The sequence below is a fragment of the Sinocyclocheilus anshuiensis genome, unplaced genomic scaffold (genome assembly GCF_001515605.1).
Source record: "Sinocyclocheilus anshuiensis isolate Anshui unplaced genomic scaffold, SAMN03320099.WGS_v1.1 scaffold454, whole genome shotgun sequence".
Lineage (NCBI taxonomy): Eukaryota > Metazoa > Chordata > Actinopteri > Cypriniformes > Cyprinidae > Sinocyclocheilus > Sinocyclocheilus anshuiensis.
The window spans coordinates 2,680,959-2,700,193 of record NW_015548217.1 but is presented as its reverse complement, the minus strand read 5'-3'; the positions used below and the strand labels follow the sequence as shown (position 1 = coordinate 2,700,193).

General features: G+C 38.4%; 1 protein-coding gene across 8 annotated transcripts in view; it reads left to right on the top strand.

Moving 5' to 3' along the window:
* Positions 1-19,235, top strand: part of LOC107654024 (microtubule-associated protein tau-like) — a 34,665-nt gene that overhangs the window by 12,448 nt on the left and 2,982 nt on the right. For 2 of the 8 annotated variants that reach the window (XM_016440905.1, XM_016440906.1), the window contains exons 2-12: positions 345-551; positions 4,092-4,241; positions 7,609-7,629; positions 12,726-12,760; positions 13,657-13,732; positions 13,851-14,110; positions 14,384-14,476; positions 15,155-15,247; positions 15,878-15,970; positions 17,575-17,656; positions 17,801-17,907. In XM_016440905.1, the coding sequence (XP_016296391.1) occupies positions 365-551; positions 4,092-4,241; positions 7,609-7,629; positions 12,726-12,760; positions 13,657-13,732; positions 13,851-14,110; positions 14,384-14,476; positions 15,155-15,247; positions 15,878-15,970; positions 17,575-17,656; positions 17,801-17,907 (1,197 nt within the window). In that variant the 5' untranslated portion in view covers positions 345-364. Of the gene's footprint in view, positions 1-344; positions 552-4,091; positions 4,242-6,039; positions 6,115-6,568; positions 6,638-7,608; positions 7,630-12,725; positions 12,761-13,656; positions 13,733-13,850; positions 14,111-14,383; positions 14,477-15,154; positions 15,248-15,877; positions 15,971-17,574; positions 17,657-17,800; positions 17,908-18,380; positions 18,526-19,235 lie in introns of all 8 variants that reach the window. The other 6 variants (XM_016440907.1, XM_016440908.1, XM_016440911.1 and 3 more) reach the window with 6 other exon arrangements.

Here is a 19,235-nt window from a genome sequence, read left to right as displayed (position 1 = left end):
TTGTGTTGTGGCTTGTTTCCATTGTGTTGCGACTTGTTTCCGTTGTGTTGTGCTAATTTCGTTGTGTTTAGCTAATTTTGTTGTGTTGCGGCTTATTTCTGTTGTACTGTGGCGATTTCGTTATGTTGTGGAAATTTTGTTGTGTTGTGCACTACTGGGCCACCATAATTTTGGCACAAGGAATCAGAGCAAAACAATCAGTGCCAGGTAAAAGCTTTTTGAACTGCTTTTCTCTTGTACATCCACTAACTTATTCCTTTTATTTTCCCTTCTTTCTTTCTTTTTACACCCTTCTCGCTCTTTTCTCTCTTACCTTTACCCTCCATCCTCCCCTCCCCCTTCAGTATCCTCATTTGGACTTGCTATGGACCAGCAGCACGATTTATTGAGTTCCTCGCCCAATAGCCACACAGCTCACTACAACTCTGGCGATACCATGGCAACCTCCATTTCTGGAATGACCATCAACGATCATCACCATGGAAACCAATTCCATAAGGAGAATGGAATTGCGGTGGGGCTCGTGAGACCAGGGGACTGTCCAATGAAAGGTGAGCTCGCTTCTGTAGGAAAACAGGTTGGTTGTGTCACAGCCAGTCCAAATAAATACACACACATACTGATTAACTGATTAGTCAGAACTATTAAACAAGCTCTGCAGTGTGAACAGGGTGTGTGTGTTTCATGACAGCATTCACATGTAGTTGAAGGACAAGTTTAATTGTCTTTGAAGGACATACTGGTATGGAATATGGTCTACACATGCAGCGGACCTTCTACCACAACTTAAAGGAATAGTTCACCCAAAAATGAAATTTTTGTCATCGTTTACTCACCCTCGTGTTGTTCCAAACCTGTATGAGTTTCTTTATGTTGAACATAAATTAAGGTATTTTGAAGAGTGCTGGTAATCAAACAGTTTATGGTCCCCATTGACTTCCATAGTATTTCTACTAGGGAAGTCAATGAGGACCATTAACTGTTTGATTCTTCAAAATTCAAAATCTCTTTTGTATTTGAAATAAGAAAGAAACCCACACAGGTTTGAAACAATATAAGGGTGAGTAAATTATGACAAAATTTTCATTTTTGGGTGAACTGTCCCTTTAAATAAATTAAAATTGTAACTTTCAAACATGCATTTATTTATTTAATTCAACCTTTTAAAAAATTTTTAGTAACTTAATGAAATTGCCTCGATAGCTTTGAGAATTGGGCAGTAGATTTCTAGTTTTCATCATGCTTTGCATAGAACTCGGTAAGAAGAATAAATGTTGAATTGGTATTTTATGTGGTTTTTTAGTGAATGGAAAGACCTGTTATTGTGTAATGCTGATGTGTTTGAATGTTTGACATTTAAAAGAGTTTCTGTTATTCTGTTTTGTTGTTACCATTATGCTGAAAAGTTGTGCTTTCGTTTAAGTTGTGAAAGGCTACGTATGAGCCATGTGAGCTCAAATATTTACATTTTTTTGCAAAAGTTAGCCTGTGATGTGTTAGCTGTTAATTTGAATTTAAATAGATAAGATTAGTTGGTTCCATGGCCATCACTCAATTATGCTTAAATTTGTTGGTACAACTTACAAAATTGTTGAAGTTGATTACTTAAAATGTTTATGGTGCTAGTTTATGCTACAATTCATTGTAGTTGTACAATGTAGTTTGTTGGTTGAGGTGGCTAATTCGTACGAATTTGCACGACCTCACTCGTACGATTTCTGTGACGGTTAAGTTTAGGGGCAGGGTAAGGTGTATGAATTTACCACCTCGTAAAATACGTATGATTTTTCATAAGAGTGAGGTTGTAGGAATTCTTACGAATTAGCCACCTTGTCAAAAAATGTACGAATTGCCGTGAGATCGGGTTGAAAGTTGTCATAACTCAAAAAGATTGGTGCAAACTATTGCGTTATTTTTCAATGTTGTTGAGCAAAAATATTTGTTCTTAGAGTGTGTAAAAGATCCACAGCCAATAAGGATGAAATAATCATAAATAGTATCTATTTACATGTAGTGCACACTATGAAATATTACAACGGCAATGTTATGACAGGCAAAATCAGATATATCTTGGCTGCCAGAGGACGATATTATCAGACAATGCTGTTCTGTATAATACACCAGAGAAAGATTTGCACATGTGCCTACTAAATAATGAGATTATATTAATGACTTCATTAGCACATGAATTCACCGTGATACGGCATACATGTGATATGTGTTATCCCTCTGAGCATCAATTAGCATGACCGCTAACGTGTGTTTCCTCCCGTCATGAGCAAATTAAACGTATCAAATGATCAAAGACATTGCAGGGCGTATGATCTTTATACATATTTTAGTGATGAAGGTGGCCGCAGTGGCAGCAGCTCTTTGATACAGCCTTGTGTTTTAATTCCTTTACATAAACCACAAGGCTATGCTTGACTGGGCCCTCAATCCAGGCTTTGCAGCTGCGTCGCGCTGTAATCCAGGCATGTGGGTCACCCTCCTCTGAGGACATTGGTACTAATTCAATGCCATTACACACCCTGCTTTCTTCTGCATGTGTGTGAGGTTTTGTGGGGTTTTTTTTGTTTTTTTGCAGACCATTAGCCTTTTGTGATGAAGGTGGCCGCAGTGGCAGCAGCTCTTTGATACAGCCTTGTGTTTTAATTCCTTTACATAAACCACAAGGCTATGCTTGACTGGGCCCTCAATCCAGGCTTTGCAGCTGCGTCGCGCTGTAATCCAGGCATGTGGGTCACCCTCCTCTGAGGACGTTGGTACTAATTCAATGCCATTACACACCCTGCTTTCTTCTGCATGTGTGTGAGGTTTTGTGGGTTTTTTTTTTTGTTTTTTTGCAGACCATTAGCCTTTTGAAAAGCACACAGTAATGAAATTGGTTCTCAGTTGGGTCATAGAAAATGTAAGGCAACAGTGTACAAAGGAAGGCATGCACAATCGATGGACATTGAGCGAGTTTGAAAACCCTTCATTCACTGCTCCACCAAAAGTATAAACAGTTGTCTTATTCAGTAACTCTTGACTTCATCTGGCATTCTTTACTGTGATTGCTTCAGTCATTCTAGCATATAGTGTAATCAAAACTAGATTATAGTTTCTTAAAGCAATAGTTCACCCCAAAATAAAAAAAATTGCTATACTCCACCTTCAGGCCATCCAAGATGTAGATTAGTTTGTTTCTTCATCAGAACAGATTTGGGGAAATTTAGCATTACATCACTTGCTCACTAATGGATCCTCTGCAGTGAATGGGTGCCGTCAGAATGAGAGTCCAAACAGCTGATAAAAACATCACAATAATCCATAAGTAATCCACACCACTCTATCCATAATGTTGCTTTCTCCAGTGAAAAAAATCTTGTCTGAATCAGGAGAGAGATATGCACAGATCAAGCACCGTTTACAAGCCAAAACAGCTCTAAACAAACATGTGGATGGATTTTGATGTGAGAAGACAACAGGGGATGGACTTGGTCACTGGAGGAAGCATTATTATTGATTATGGGTATTGTTGCAGAAACAATAGTAAAAATGCATTAATGCTGGATTTGTTTTTCACAAACGTGCAGCTTTTCACTTCACAGGATGTTAATTGATAGACTGGAGTGGTGTGGATTACTTGTGGATTATTGTGATGTTTTTATCAGCTGTTTGGACTCTCATTCTGACGGCACCCATTCACTGCAGAGGATCCATTGGTGAGCAAGGGAATAAACTGAGATGACCTGAGGGTGACCCACAATGGACCTGAGGGATTTTCAGACAATATTTTTTATTTTTGGGTGAACTGTTCCTTTAAATTAATGATGTTGCAATATAGTCCTGGGAAAATCCGTCTTTTTTTTTTTTTTTTTGGAGAACGTTTTGTAAATGTAGTCACTTATTTAAAACCACAGCCAATCGCTGAACTCCAAGCATGTGTATGGAAGGAAGGAACAAACACAGTGGTGGTATTGACTGACAGTCTTTTGTAAAGGTGCCAACTTGCCACAGAGTCTTCCGTTGTGTTGTATGTATTCACATGCCATAAATGGGACCATAACACTCTCTCTTTTTCCTCTCTGACCCCCTGCATTCTTTAGTGCGTGGCTTATATTTCCCTAGTTTACAGCCTTCACTAGTGCACACTTTCTCCCCTTTTGCTCTTCCTGTAATGCCACACACAAGGAGGAAACACTACTCAGAGCATCTGCCACCAATAAATGGCAGATACTGCAATGGCACAGCAGAGAGTGAGTATGTTAGAGATAGTAAAGCTAGTAGTGGCTTTAGAAGCACAGTATTAAACAGCTGCTTTCACACAAGCAAAAGCTTAACATACCATTAAGATAACATTCACACATCCACACCAAAATACAGATAAACTAATGTAAATGATCAGAAATTGTTTTTAAATGCTGAGCCATTTTCTTCATCTGTAAGAATGAGTAGGAATGCTTCAGTTTCACTATTTGGCAGTATTTTTTTACTTCCAAGTGACTAAAACCCTAAATGACTCAACGTTCATGAGCAAGATGCTGAAAAACCAGTGAGATGTGGTGCAATGGTCAAAGATGTCCATCTAGTGCTTGTTTACATAGAAAAACAATTAAAAGCAGCGCAGTGGGAAAAAAAAAAGTGTTTTGTGTGAACCAGCCTTTATTGTACACAGTGCAGACAGAGTAATTGCATCATTTCCATCAAAATGGCAATTTTACCAGCAAAGTTACAACTTTTCATTCAGGAAATTTCTAGAACAAATTTACCAGTATTTCTCAAAAGGTCCTGTTCATACATGATCTCTTAAGTGGTAATTTAAAGGTGATTTTCCAGAAAGGGTTGTATGCGTGAAACCCCCTTTTGTTTACATCTGGAAAGGAACTATAGTGTAAAAAAATTTTTACTGGTGTTTTTAAACTTGTTGACATGTTTTGCTTGTTTTTTTTCAGAATTCAAAGTATTGCACATTTAAAAAAAAAATTTTTTATTGTGATCCATATGATCCCTTTGTCATCAGCTATCATCCTGGATTTGTTTTAGCAGTTAATTCAGTTTTGTGTAAAAATGTTTTAACTTTTAGGAGTCTGCTTAAATAATATCAAAATGGATTTACTTGCGCATACTATATTGTGAAAGAAATAAGAATAGTATGATTACACCAACAAAAATGCAGTAGACTCAAACAGTAACATTTAGCAAAGCAGAATGCCCCTAGTTTTGAGGAGGTGCATGTGATTCAGTGTTTAATGCAGTCTACTTTTTGAAGTATGTCTTTTTGAAAATCAGAGAAGCCCAAACCAGGGCCTGCAGGCCAGTGCTGACCCATGATGACCTTTAATTCGGCCCGCCATGCCAATGAATCATATCTTCATTTCTAATTCATATATTCATGTTTACACGGTACATTTTATTATGAAATAGTTGGATGTAATGCAGCTTTTACTTTTGGCCCACAGCACCCATAGTAAAAGGTTCCGCACCTCTGATTTATACTGTGGTTTTTTTTGTAAAGCTAAATGGGCAAAATTTCTTTTGAATGTTTTGTACAGTGTTTCTTGTTAGTTCAATAAGCAGTTACTTTCCAGCACTGCAGGTTGTTGCTTTTATGCCAGTACATTCAAATGGCCTGTTTCTCCCCTTATATTTTATTGGACAGTAAAATTAGCAGTGTGTTTTTAAATTTACAGGTGTCCTAACAACAACTGAATTAATTACTTTTTTTCCCCTACCAAGTTCAGAGACCCGGTTGCAGGGAAATACTGAGGTCACATAGAGGTCACAGTACAGTGTGACAGATTGCTCCAGCTGTTTGACATTCATTTCTTGAAAAACGTAATACTTTTAAAACAAAAATTTTTACAAACCAAAACAAAAAATGTCTTGTTACCTGTGTAAACTTGTTATTTTTTGCCAATTAAGACGAATACTGTCAAATTGAAAAACCTTAACAGATTTTAAACATGTCTCTATGAATACTGATTGTCCCGAACAACTGATAACTCCACATTAGTTGTGCCTTATGTGTTTTTTAACCACCATTCTCTCTCACAGAGGAGTTTTCAGAAGAACAGGTGGATGATGAGCACAGTAATGCTGAAGGCACCTCTGCTGAGGAGAAGCAATGTGGTATGCATTGCTGCACTTATAATAAAGATGCTTTGAAATGCATTTTGTCTTCCCTTTCCCTTTCAAATTGCCTTTTTTTATTAAGCACAAAGTTAACCAAGTTTTTTTTTTTTAAGTATTTATTTTTATGTAATGGAATGGCTTTTACTAACTATGCCTTGATAAATATACAGAGTTTCAAGACCAGGCTACCATCATTTCCGGTTGTTTGCAATGTGCTTTTCTCCTTTTTAATTTATTTTGTCATAGTGCTCGTGTGAGTTTACCATCCAGTTCTTTTCTTTCAGCAGAGCACTTTGGAACCCAACTAAAGTCTCACTGCAGCTGAGCTGTGAAGCTAAACCTTTCATTTCTGGCTTGCTTTTTGACTTTAACAGCAGCTTCACTTTCACAAGTAAACCTGGACTTCCTTTAGTAGCTTGGTGTGTAAACTGTTCAAATGACTGTTTTATAGAGAGCCCCCAGGATTCAAGACAGGAAGAGAAAGAAGAACAGTGCCAGCCTGTAGTGGAAATGGCGAGTGGTATGGATCTTCTGCTCCATCGACTGCTGCCTCTTTTGACTGACATGCTTTGCTTGACTGCCCTTTTGTGCTTTAATTTATGTGGATGCCTTTGTGCCTTACATCCTAATGCTTCTCATTTTCTACAGTGTTTTTTTCTGATTCGTTGCATATTTAAAGCCTGCAGGATGCATTTGCATCTGTTTGAGCCTACTGGTAACAAGAATGCCATCTTGGGTGCAGTTGTTTCAAATTGCCATTTCTTGCTTTGAAATCCTTTTTATGTTACGCTTACAATGGGGTGATTTGTAAAGTGTACGGTAATATGTATGTCTGCAAGCACACAATTTGATTTTGAGATCACTGCTGCGGCATGCTGACAGGTTTCAGGCTTTTAACATAAACACATTTCATTACACCAAATACACAAAATAATGTTCTTTTTAGCAGCATTATATGACCCCTTTAAATCAAAACAAACTCGAGGGCGACTCCAGCACCATTCTCAGTTTAGTTCTCATGTGATTAGTCACAAAGACCTCAGAGAGCTCAGCTGCCTTTGCCAGGGTAGGTGTGATGCTATGCCAAGTCTGGAATGAATGCTTTGTGCCAAAAAAGAATTTCAGCCAAAGCTCTTTCTCTCACAGGTCACAATGCTTTAATAAAGCAATAAGCCCCAAGAAGCCGTGGTTTACAGTGAGGTTGTGGTTCCAACAAAGTGGTTGCCGAGCAACACACAAATGTAAACAAAGGTGTATGTTTGTAGAGTAATTTACAACAGCTTCGAACTTGGCTCAACCAATCAGAATCAAGGACCGGAACTCTCCGTTTTATAATTGCAAGTATTTGTTGCTTTTGTGATTTCGAAATGAAGTGTATATTGATGGTGCGATTTCACGCTAGGTTAGAGTGTTTATAGTCCATCTTTGTGATTCTCTAATGTTGTCTTTTATGTTTTTCTCTGTTTGCTACATATCCTGATCATTAATAAGCTGGAGGAACAGCGCCTACAGGTAAAGTACTATTTTTTATCTCTTTCACAACTACCATATTAGTGTCATGCTTTGTAGAATAGACATTATGCTACATGAATTATGATCTCGTAGATTTTTTCTTTTCTTTTTAATTTAAGTTTGTCTGGTAGTACTTCACCTCACTGATCTGTATCTTGTACTGGTTATTTGGTTTTGTGAATTCACAGAGACACCGTATGTCCATTTTATTTTAATAATCAGGAGCAACTAGGTGCTTTTAAAGAGCAGACTCCAATTTTAATTTAAGTTTGTCTGGTAGTACTTCACCTCACTGATCTGTATCTTGTACTGGTTATTTGGTTTTTGAATTCACAGAGACACTGTATGTCCATTTTATTTTAATAATCAGGAGCAACTAGGTGCTTTTAAAGAGCAGACTCCAACCATTTTTCTCTTAAATATGTAGAAAATAATAGTATAGAAGCATTCATTGGTTGTGAAAACACAGTGCAAACACTGTTGCTGTGTTTATTTAGTAAACAGTTAAGTTTGGGGTGGAACTGTTTCTGTTTTAACCAGCCAATGGCAGAAGGGAGGCATGTTTGTTTGTTAATTGCAACCCTTGTGAAAAAGAAGCACACTTGAAAGTGCACTTATAGTGTACTTCAAATCTTTGAAGTATATTTTTAAAAACCTGTACTTATATAATAAAAAAAAGTCCACTTTCATGACATTGTTTCTTAAGTCTCTTAAATAAATTTTGTAATAATTTCAAATTAAAAGTGTTAAAGTACATTTTTTGACATGCTTAAAAGAGACTTATTTTGATGTCTTGACTCACATGTAAAATATTTAATTACACTAAAAAGTTGCATTTAACAAAAAAAAGTTGCAGTTTAGTGCAATCACAAATACATGACATATGCCTATAGTTTTGTTATCATAAATGCTTGTCAGTAACAATATTTCAAAGACAGTAGAAGTAATTATTAAATAATATTTAATTTAGTGGGTCAAGAAGAACTCTTGCATTTAATATATAAATTTAAACTATAATATATTTTTATTTAATTGTAAATAACATAAAATAAACATTACAGATATACTTTAATGGATATCATTTCCATAATAAATACGAAATAAAGTATGCTAAAGTGTACTTCTTTTTTCTCAAGGTTTATGGCACAAAAACAACATGCTTCATGTTTAAGTCAGATTTTAAAAAAAACACTTTTTGCAAGCAATCTTGCTCTTCAATTGTACCTATCAGCTTATATTTCTGTGTTCAGTGTGAAGTCCAGTTCCATCACAGCTGTCTGTTTTGTATGTTAGCAAAGGCCAGCAAACCAGTTTGTTATGCCCGTTGTCTTTCCTCTACAGTTGTCACCACAAGTGTTTTTGTGACCCTCCTTATCATGTGACAGCTTCCTTGAGAAGAGTGATATAGATGTTGTCTTTGCTTTCTGTAAATCTTCTGTCCACTCTCTGTCCATGGTGAATGGGACGTGCATTAGTGACAGGCAAAAGCGGCTTTGTTTCCAGCTTTAGCAGTAGGGTTTTCATCAGATGGTTATGATCAACACTCGGACTGGAGCCGTGTAGACCCCCAGCGAATACTAGAGCAGGACGAAGACCTCCTCAGAAGCAGCTGGTCTGGACGACCAGTCCATTCCCATCATCGGCGGACAGCCGTCAGTCCAGACCGCACCAGGAGCCTGTCTCTGGAGAACGAGCCACCTATGACTTTCCTGGTCCGCAGCGCCGCCCTGGAAGACCTGACATCCGTCGGGGAGAGGACTGCAGAAGCCAGGGCTCCTTACAGCGAGACCCTCCAGGAAGAGGAAGAACTGTCTTTTTACGGCAACGAGAGCCATATTGAAGAAGAAACGCTTCCGGCGTGGGCCAGCAGGGCTCAGACGACTCTCGCTGAATATGCACCTTCTGAAACCAAAGAACATAGTGTTTCCAAAACTCTACCTCATGAACACATGGAAGCAACGGGAGAGGTGCAGGAGAAAGTCGATGCTACGTTATCAGGGGTTGATCGCAGCAGTATCGCAATGATTTTAGCAAATGGCTGCAATATAACAAAGAGTGAAAAATTGAAGGGGGTCTGAATACTTTCCGTACCCACTGTATAAATTTAAACTATAATATATTTTTATTTAATTGTAAATAACATAAAATAAACATTACAGATATACTTTAATGGATATCATTTCCATAATAAATACTAAATAAAGTATGCTAAAGTGTACTTCTTTTTTCTCAAGGTTTATGGCACAAAAACAACATGCTTCATGTTTAAGTCAGATTTTAAAAAAAACACTTTTTGCAAGCAATCTTGCTCTTCAATTGTACCTATCAGCTTATATTTCTGTGTTCTTTTTTCTCAAGGTTTATGGCACAAAAACAACATGCTTCATGTTTAAGTCAGATTTAAAAAAAACACTTTTTGCAAGCAATCTTGCTCTTCAATTGTACCTATCAGCTCATATTTCTGTGTTCAGTGTGAAGTCCAGTTCCATCACAGCTGTCTGTTTTGTATGTTAGCAAAGGCCAGCAAACCAGTTTGTTATGCCCGTTGTCTTTCCTCTACAGTTGTCACCACAAGTGTTTTTGTGACCCTCCTTATCATGTGACAGCTTCCTTGAGAAGAGTGATATAGATGTTGTCTTTGCTTTCTGTAAATCTTCTGTCCACTCTCTGTCCATGGTGAATGGGACGTGCATTAGTGACAGGCAAAAGCGGCTTTGTTTCCAGCTTTAGCAGTAGGGTTTTCATCAGATGGTTATGATCAACACTCGGACTGGAGCCGTGTAGACCCCCAGCGAATACTAGAGCAGGATGAAGACCTCCTCAGAAGCAGCTGGTCTGGACGACCAGTCCATTCCCATCATCGGCGGACAGCCGTCAGTCCAGACCGCACCAGGAGCCTGTCTCTGGAGAACGAGCCACCTATGACTTTCCTGGTCCGCAGCGCCGCCCTGGAAGACCTGACATCCGTCGGGGAGAGGACTGCAGAAGCCAGGGCTCCTTACAGCGAGACCCTCCAGGAAGAGGAAGAACTGTCTTTTTACGGCAACGAGAGCCATATTGAAGAAGAAACGCTTCCGGCGTGGGCCAGCAGGGCTCAGACGACTCTCGCTGAATATGCACCTTCTGAAACCAAAGAACATAGTGTTTCCAAAACTCTACCTCATGAACACATGGAAGCAACGGGAGAGGTGCAGGAGAAAGTCGATGCTACGTTATCAGGGGTTGATCGCAGCAGTATCGCAGAAGCCACAGAAGCCACTCCTCCCTCTACAAGCACAATTGGCTCTCCAAAAGGTGTCCACGTCTCCCCGGCAAGAAAATCCCTGGTGCCAGTGGCTCAGTTCAAAGGTCTGTGCAGATAAGCTCACAGAATCCCAGTGCAGTGTCTCTTCCTTGGTTTGCCTCCACCTATGTTTTACAGAGTCGCTTAGCTATGCACCACTTTCTGTCTATAACGAACATCCTCCAAAATGAACGGCGTGCTGAGGAGAACGATCTGTTGTCCTGCAATTGTTTGCTACACGTTGTCCTTTTTTGGGCACTCAGTCTCACTCTTTCATTCTGTTGTTCCCTCCGGTGGTCTTGCAGCCTGTTTTGCGCCGATTGATGAAATCTATGTTTGCTGGCCGTGGTTCAATTAATTCAGTTTGGCATGTCTGTGTGCATGAACGTGTTACTTGCATGTTCATAACACCCTCTGGTGCAGCGCTGCTTTAACAGACCCCTCACTTTCATTTACAGCTTACATTTCCCAATTGTTTCTTAAAAACAATAGAATTACATAAGATCCAGTTAAAATTTGCAATTGAAGAAAATGAGCGAAAGGATCAGGAATAAATGTAGCAAACTTACTGTAGTCAGTTTAGCAAAGGTATTCCGGTCCTACACTCTTAAAAATAACTTATAAAAGGTTTTTTTTCCGCAGCGATGCCATAGAAGAACTATTTTTGTTTCTCCAAAGAACCTTTCGGTCAACTGTTCTAAAAAGAACCACTTTTTCTTACTGTGAAGAACATTTTAAAATATAAAGAACCTTTTTCCATTATAAAGAACCTTTTGTGGAATGGAAAGATGCCATGCGTTTTCAAGGTACTTGATGGAACTGTAGATGCCAGGGCCGTCCTTAGGGGAGTGCAACTGGTGCGGTCGTACCGGGCCCCGCGCTTGAGGGGGCCCCGTGGTGAACGAACCCACCCCCCCAAGACGGCCCTGTTAGATGCCAATAAAGAAACTTTATTTTTAAGAGTGTACGGAGGAAGAATTTTAAAGAAGCATATATGCATTACCGTAGACATTTTATTTAAGCTTTCTAATTCTAAAGTAACATTATTTATATCCTTCATGGAAAAGGCAATATAAAAATGCATTATGATGAACTTTTAAATCCAAGATGGCAGGCCAGGTGAGAGAAATGTTGATTATAAACGAAAACCATTTGATTCAGTAATTGTATGTGCTAGGTATTTGTGTCGCCTTATTAGTAGGGTGGCCATATGTGTCATTTATACGGGACACGTCCTGGCCATGATTTTTATATTGCCTTAAACATCCAAAGTAGTTTGACCAATAACATGCAGGTATTGTACATAATCGACCAATCGTGGCGTGTCGCGCGTGAGAAGGCGAGAACGATCAAAGTGATGCAAATATGCGCACGTGTTTGTTCGTTCGTTTGACTTGAAGCTGCGCACCGATCATTGTATGATACCAAAGTACCGCAAGAGCAATTTGAAAGCATATGGAGCCGTCTGCTCTACTCTCTATAGCTCTCGTGAAATAATGTCATACAACAATCGATCTGCACAGTGCTAACAGCCAAAACCTGGATATTTTAGGCAATATAGAAATCCTGGCAAGGGTGCATCCCGTAAAAATGGCCCGTATGGTCACCCTACTTATTAGCAACATGTTAACATCAAACTGCTTTGAAATCGATTGTGAGTTGAGTCTCTAGTGTTACAGATTAGTCTCTTGTGAGGTTTAGTAGTGATTTAGTAATGGTTAGGCAGCTCACTAGGTTTAACAACACATTTATTCACATGCTATTTCCGATATACTGGTTGTATTCATATTGGTGCATTTTTGGTCCTTCACAGCTCAGTCCAAGACCAATGGTGATGCTGAGAAGAGGGTGAGTGCTAATAGCTGTTTGACATAATCGTTCTGTTCTCTTCCACTTTCATTATAGTATTTTCTGCCTTTTATTTTGCTTTCTGTCGCTATTTGTACTCCATCTACTATTTTGCTCTTTATATAAAGACCCCTAAAAACAGTAAAGTCAGACCCTCCTCCCATAAAACACCGTCCTCCATCCCGAAAAAGACCTCCTCTAGTAGATCTCCCTCAGTGTCTTCCACCAGTTCTGGGCCCAAAGAATCCAGGCCAAGAGTGAGTACAGCTGCTGGTGTCGGACCCTGTGTCCTGTAGCTTCTGCTTTAACTTTGCGCCTGTTTTACTGGCAGTCTGTGCACTGTCTGCTGTGATTAACGGCAACATTTTCTCTCCTCCAACTAACTGACCAACATCTCATTCACACATCTTTGATGTTAATTTTGATTTAGGATACAGCATCAACACTGATGGCTGAAAATAGTCAGTATGATTAGAATGGTTGTACTGCATAACTTCAGCTGCAGCTCTGTTATCGTGCTTCCAGTGGATGGGTTCATAATTACTGAATGTGCTTTCAACAAACTGTATGTTTGAGCAGACAAACATGCTATTAGGCCAATAATTAATTTTCCTATTTTTTTTATGAAAGCTTCTTAAAATATGAGTGCTTTTGTCCAGTAATGTTCAACAGTGGGCGTACATGTCTTGCTAGAGAATTGCCATTTTGAAATGCTAACAATGTCATTTAGTGAAAATGACGAATATCCATATCCTGGAAACATTTTTGTAATAAAAATGGCAAACTCCTTTGTCTTGTTAAGGCAAATATAGCATTTGTGTCCTTAAAATAATATTTTTACAGCTTTTGCATAATTTGAGAAAATTACAGCTCTATATATTTCTGTGTATCTCTAGGCTCCTAGTAGCATTAGACCTCATGCTGCCGGTACAAAGATTCCTGCCATGACTTCGGCTGACAAAAATGGAAAAGGTAATCGAGTTTCTTTCACAAAGGAGTTTTTAGGAAGGAATCTTGTATATATTTTTGAAGAATGGAAGATTTGATTATGAGATTATTGCCATGTACATAACCCTATACTGTTTCCCAGACTCTCCTAAGACCCCGGAGACCAGCGGGCACAGCAGCCCCGGCACTCCCAAATCCCCTGCCAGCAAGGCTGCGGATGGCAAGCCTCCAATCACAGGAAATGAAATCAAGAAGGTTGCAGTGATTCGCTCGACCCCTAAATCTCCGAAGAACCGCTCACCCACATCACTGTCGGCCGCTGCCCCCCTCCCTGATCTGAAGAACATACGATCCAAAGTCGGCTCCACTGACAACTTGAGGCACCAGCCTGGAGGCGGCCGGGTAATTCATCTTTTGAGTTGATTCATTTGAATGTTCTGTTTGCAGTTACGTTTGAGATCCAGTTAAAATCAAATTTTTATGTTGAAGTATGTGGAACATTTTGGCAGTTTAAAAATATATGAAATTTATATATATAAAAAAACCTAAACACTTAAATGGCAGCAGCTTAAGTTTTGAAGTATAATCGGATTGGCTGTGCAAGTCATTTCAGCTGAAATTAATTCGCTAAAATGAGCTTTTAAGTCAACTCTCCCAATGTTCTTCCTTTCACAGGTACAAATTCTTGATCAGAAGGTGGATTTCAGTAATATTCAGGCCAAGTGTGGCTCCAAAGGCAACCTCAGGCATGTGCCAGGAGGTGGAAATGTGAGTATTATCACCAAACTGTATTTGTAATTTGCTATCTCAACATTATCAGTAAACTGTCACTGTTTGCCAAATATTAGCTAAGAATTACACTGTACAGTGAGAATTGACTAATATATTATCTCTAGGTATTGTAATGGTTACATTTCCCAAGAATGTAACTATCCAGTTGTGCATACAACCTAAAATATATGCCATTCCAAGTCTATTTTGGGAAAGCACTTTATAATGTCTTTATGCTTCATGAGAATCCGGGAACCATTTTGGTATTTTTGTTCATTGAAAACTTCTGAACGTTGGCTTTAAACAGGTACAAATTTTTGATCAGAAGTTGGACGTTAGTAATGTCCCTTCTAAGTGTGGCTCCAAAGACAATATCAAACACACACCTGGAGGTGGCAATGTAAGTTACGTTGGGGTAAAACATATACTCCTAAATTTACCATTATTCTTTCATTACTTTACTACTGATAGATGGAAATCAAGACTAATCAAACTCCCAGCCATCCCTTACTGACTTGAGATGTTCCTCAGATGCTTCTCATGAAGTTAAAATTACTGTATGACTTCAGATGTTATAAGTAAAAGTACTTTTTAGGTTCTATCAGAAGGTTTCTGGTTTGGTTTCACCCAAAAAAGGTAACTCTTCTTTTCCTTGTGATCTCTGCACCCTTTCAGGTAAAAATTCTCGATCAGAAGGTGGACTTCAGTAATGTCCAGTCAAAGTGTGGCTCCAAAGACAATTTGAAACATGTACCGGGAGGTGGCAGTGTGAGTAACTATGGGATGAACTCAACACCCTCTGTCTTGGTTCTTCCTGAAGTTATGACCAAGTTATGAAGTTATAACACTCACATTCAATGTAGTAGTTCTGTCTGTTACACAGTCACCAACTACTCACACTTCTGAATTGATATTGAACAGTAAAAGAGGGTCTTTACAATTCAATTGTTGAATATTGAAACCTAAGTCAAGAGTGAGTGGGAGACAACAAAGCTATTTTAGTGAATTGATGGTTGTGCTGTATCGTTCACATACTCACTGGCAGTTCTTTCTGTCTCTTAAGATAATTAGAAAGGTAACTCCTGCTCTTCCCAACTTGATTTTCCAGGTAAAAATACTGGATCAGAAGTTGGACTTTAGTAATGTCCAGTCAAAATGTGGCTCCAAAGACGATATCAGCCATGTACCGGGAGGTGGCAATGTGAGTAACTATGGGTTGAACTCAACACCTTCAGTCTTGGTTCTTCCTGAAGTTATGACCATTTGTGGAAACACCCCGTTCTATCTACCCTCTCAAAGTCACAAACACCTGCACTTTCATGGTCTAAAAAGCCTCTGGGTTCCTCTCTGGTCCCGATACAGATCTCCTTCTCTTCCCCAAACTGTTCACTCTTTCAGGTTCAAATTCCCGATCAGAAGTTGGACTTAAGTAGTGTGCAGTCTAGATGTGGTTCCAAAGATAATATCAAACATTTACCTGGAGGTGGAAAAGTGAGTAAACAGGGGCCCGTTTGTTGGTGTTTAACCAAAAATCATACTAAAGAGACTTTAATAGTAGGGATGCACCGATATTACAATTGTGGCTGATACTAATTTGCCAATTTGGCCAATAACCGATCAATCGCTTAAAATGCATAAAATATAAAATCAGTGCTTTTAAATGCTAAAGGTGAATTTTGGCATCACATCATCATAATGTACAATATGAAAGATTTTAAGATTTGTTTAAGATTACATTTAACAGTGTTATTTATTAAAACATTAGTGTTTTTAAAGATTACATTTATCTAAATCACTTATTCTAAATGTAGAAATATGGCAAATGAGCATTTACAATTAAATGGGTATAGTACTGATGTATTGTGTTTTATATTAATGCAGGGTAAATACTGAATGGTTTCTTAGCTAGGACTTTATGATCACTCACCTTCTAAATCTCGTACATTTTGTGTTTTGTGGTGGTTTATTAAATTGTTTCTCCTCAATCTGCATTTTTTTGTTAGCTTTTCGTATTTTCCTTCGCAAAACCTCCTAAAACAGTAACATTAATTCATTGTGAATCTTTATATGTTTAAGTATTTACTCAGAAGAACATTCAGAGCAATCCACTGCACTCAAAACAGAAAGCTCCCATACTTCCATTTTCTATATAATTATAAGACTGATCTTGACTTTGAGGAAAGCCTGTCTCCTTACAAAAACAGATGACCTGACCACCACTAAAATCCAAACCCTTAATGCCAACCGGCCTGTCATTAAGGACAGCCAGAACACTCATTAAAAGTACCAGCGGCTGATCCATAGAGATCCTTATGCACTCAAGATGAGCTGCTCTCATCTTCTGTTGAAGGACATCAGCTCTTTAGCGCAGAGGGCTCTTGTTGTAGCGCTCTGGTCAGCCGAGTGCTGCTTTGTGGTGAGCAGTTGGCTAGAGCTGAGAGCTGACCTCACCCTGAAGACACTGAGGCCTTTTTATACAGAAAAAAACCCCCAACAGCTGTGGCTATGAGGTCATCGCTTCTATTTTTGGGAGCAAGGATGGTACACAATTGTACCGTTCTCATGTTGTCTCCTCAATCTATGGTCTTAAGTGAAGACTTTTAATGCAAATTGGTTTTAAAAATGATATTCTCAGAGACGACTAAACCACCAAGAGGGTGTTCTGCGTTCAGGGGACTCAAAAGTTTACTGACCAGTTGTACTTTTGCAACTGTCTGGCATTTTCTCAAGTTTCTTTGGTCACACTTTACTTTGGGAGCCAATTCTCATACTAACGAACTATTAACTATGACTTTTGCCTAAGTGTAGCTACTCTTAGGTAGTTCAATTTAGGTTTGGGGTAGGATTAAGGGTTCTAATATATGCTCATGCAGAATAAGGCATTAATATGTGCTTTATATCAGTACTAATAAGCAGCCAATATGCTAGCAATATGCATGCTAATAAACAACTATTTAATACTGAGAATTTGTCCCTAAACTAAAGTGTTACAGCTTTTTCTCTTTCTTGTGTAAATCTGTGAAAGTGTGTTTAAACAGAATCTTATATAATTACCTGGAAGAAGAATAAAAACCCTTGTTTTTTGTTCTGAAAAGGTCCAAATCCTCCACAAAAAGATTGATCTGACCAATGTGCAGTCAAAGTGCGGATCGAAAGACAACATCCGCCACAAACCAGGTAAATCATGCACCTTGGATTTTAGATACCAAACGCAACCACAGCTCAAACCTTGGCCTTGATTTACTTGGCGTTTTGAGTGCATGTAAATAATTATGCATTAAATTTAGTTAAATCACGAGGAATTTCACTTGCCTTTTCAAGGTGGAGGAAACATTGAGATCAGGTCTGAGAAGGTTGAATTCAAGGCTCAGTCAAAGGTGGGATCTATGGAAAACATCAAACACACACCTGGAGGAGGCAGCAGGAGGGTAAGACGACATGTCCTCCACTGATGGGATATGATACTCCAATTATTCACTCTCCACCCTAAAGTGAAATAAGAGCATTCATAAATCCTTATAATTTTACAGCCATGCGTGTGTAAATCTGTCTCAGGTGATCTCTGGGTTTGAATCATTTGGTTCTTAGAAGATCAGGTTTAAATAAATCCCCTGAACTAATTTAACTTCTTTGAAATCTCATCTCATTGTCCTTTGTTTGGATTCCATGAGCTTCAGAGTGATTGTGTTGCTTAGAAATATCTGTGCATATTAAACTGGGATTTAAAAAATATAAGCATTACATATTTCATCGTTAATTTGAATATTTATTTATTTATTTAGTTTTGTGTTACCATCATTTTCCTTTTTGTTGAACCCATATCATTTTGTGTTTCCTTCTGTTTTGGTTGACCATGTTGTTCATTTCACCACTCATTGGCCACCCTGGGTTACGTTTCTAGAGAGAGAAGGGGAGAGGGGCAGATACGCCCCGAGATGAGGGCTTCGTCACCCCAGACCCCTCTGATACCCCCACCCTCTCATCTGCCAGTATGTCCCCAGAGCCCATCCTCCTCAGCAACCCCCAGATAAAGATTGAGGACTCCAGTAAGTATTCAAAGAGGGGGAGATATCCACATCAAACTATCTAGAACTTTACTGTCATATATTTGGAGACACTACAGGTGAAATGTTATATTTAAATTTTCTGTTTGTTTTGAAGAATAAAATGTTCAATATATATTAGATGGATTATATATCAACAAACCAAACAAAAACAAATAGATAGATAGATGTGCGTGTAATAAAATGTGTAGCAAACCATACATCAATGGAAAGCTTAGTTATTCATCTTTCAGATGATGTATAAATCTCAGTTTCAAAAAATTGACCCTTATGACTGGTTTTGTGGTCCAGGGTCACAAATAAGCATTTAAAAGCAAAATAGGCCAAATTCTCAAAATTGAACTGTGTATGAAACAAAATGGTTTTGCCTGTAGTGTCTTGCCTTTAAAAAAAACAATATTAAATTAAATCAATAAATAAATGGCAACAACAATAATAATAATCATCATCATCATTTGATAAATCCATTTGCAAATAAGAAATCACTTAATAAATTGTGTAAATTGGCAGATGAACAAAGACAAAATGTTTCATATGAATGAATTCAAAATAAATTGCACAAGTATCTTGTGAAATGCGTCTTGGGTGCCATCTACTGGCATAGAGTGATGTGAAATCATTATTACAAAAAAGCAACTGACAAAAATAATCACCTTGTTAAAAACAAAAAAGTTCTTGATATTTCATTTATT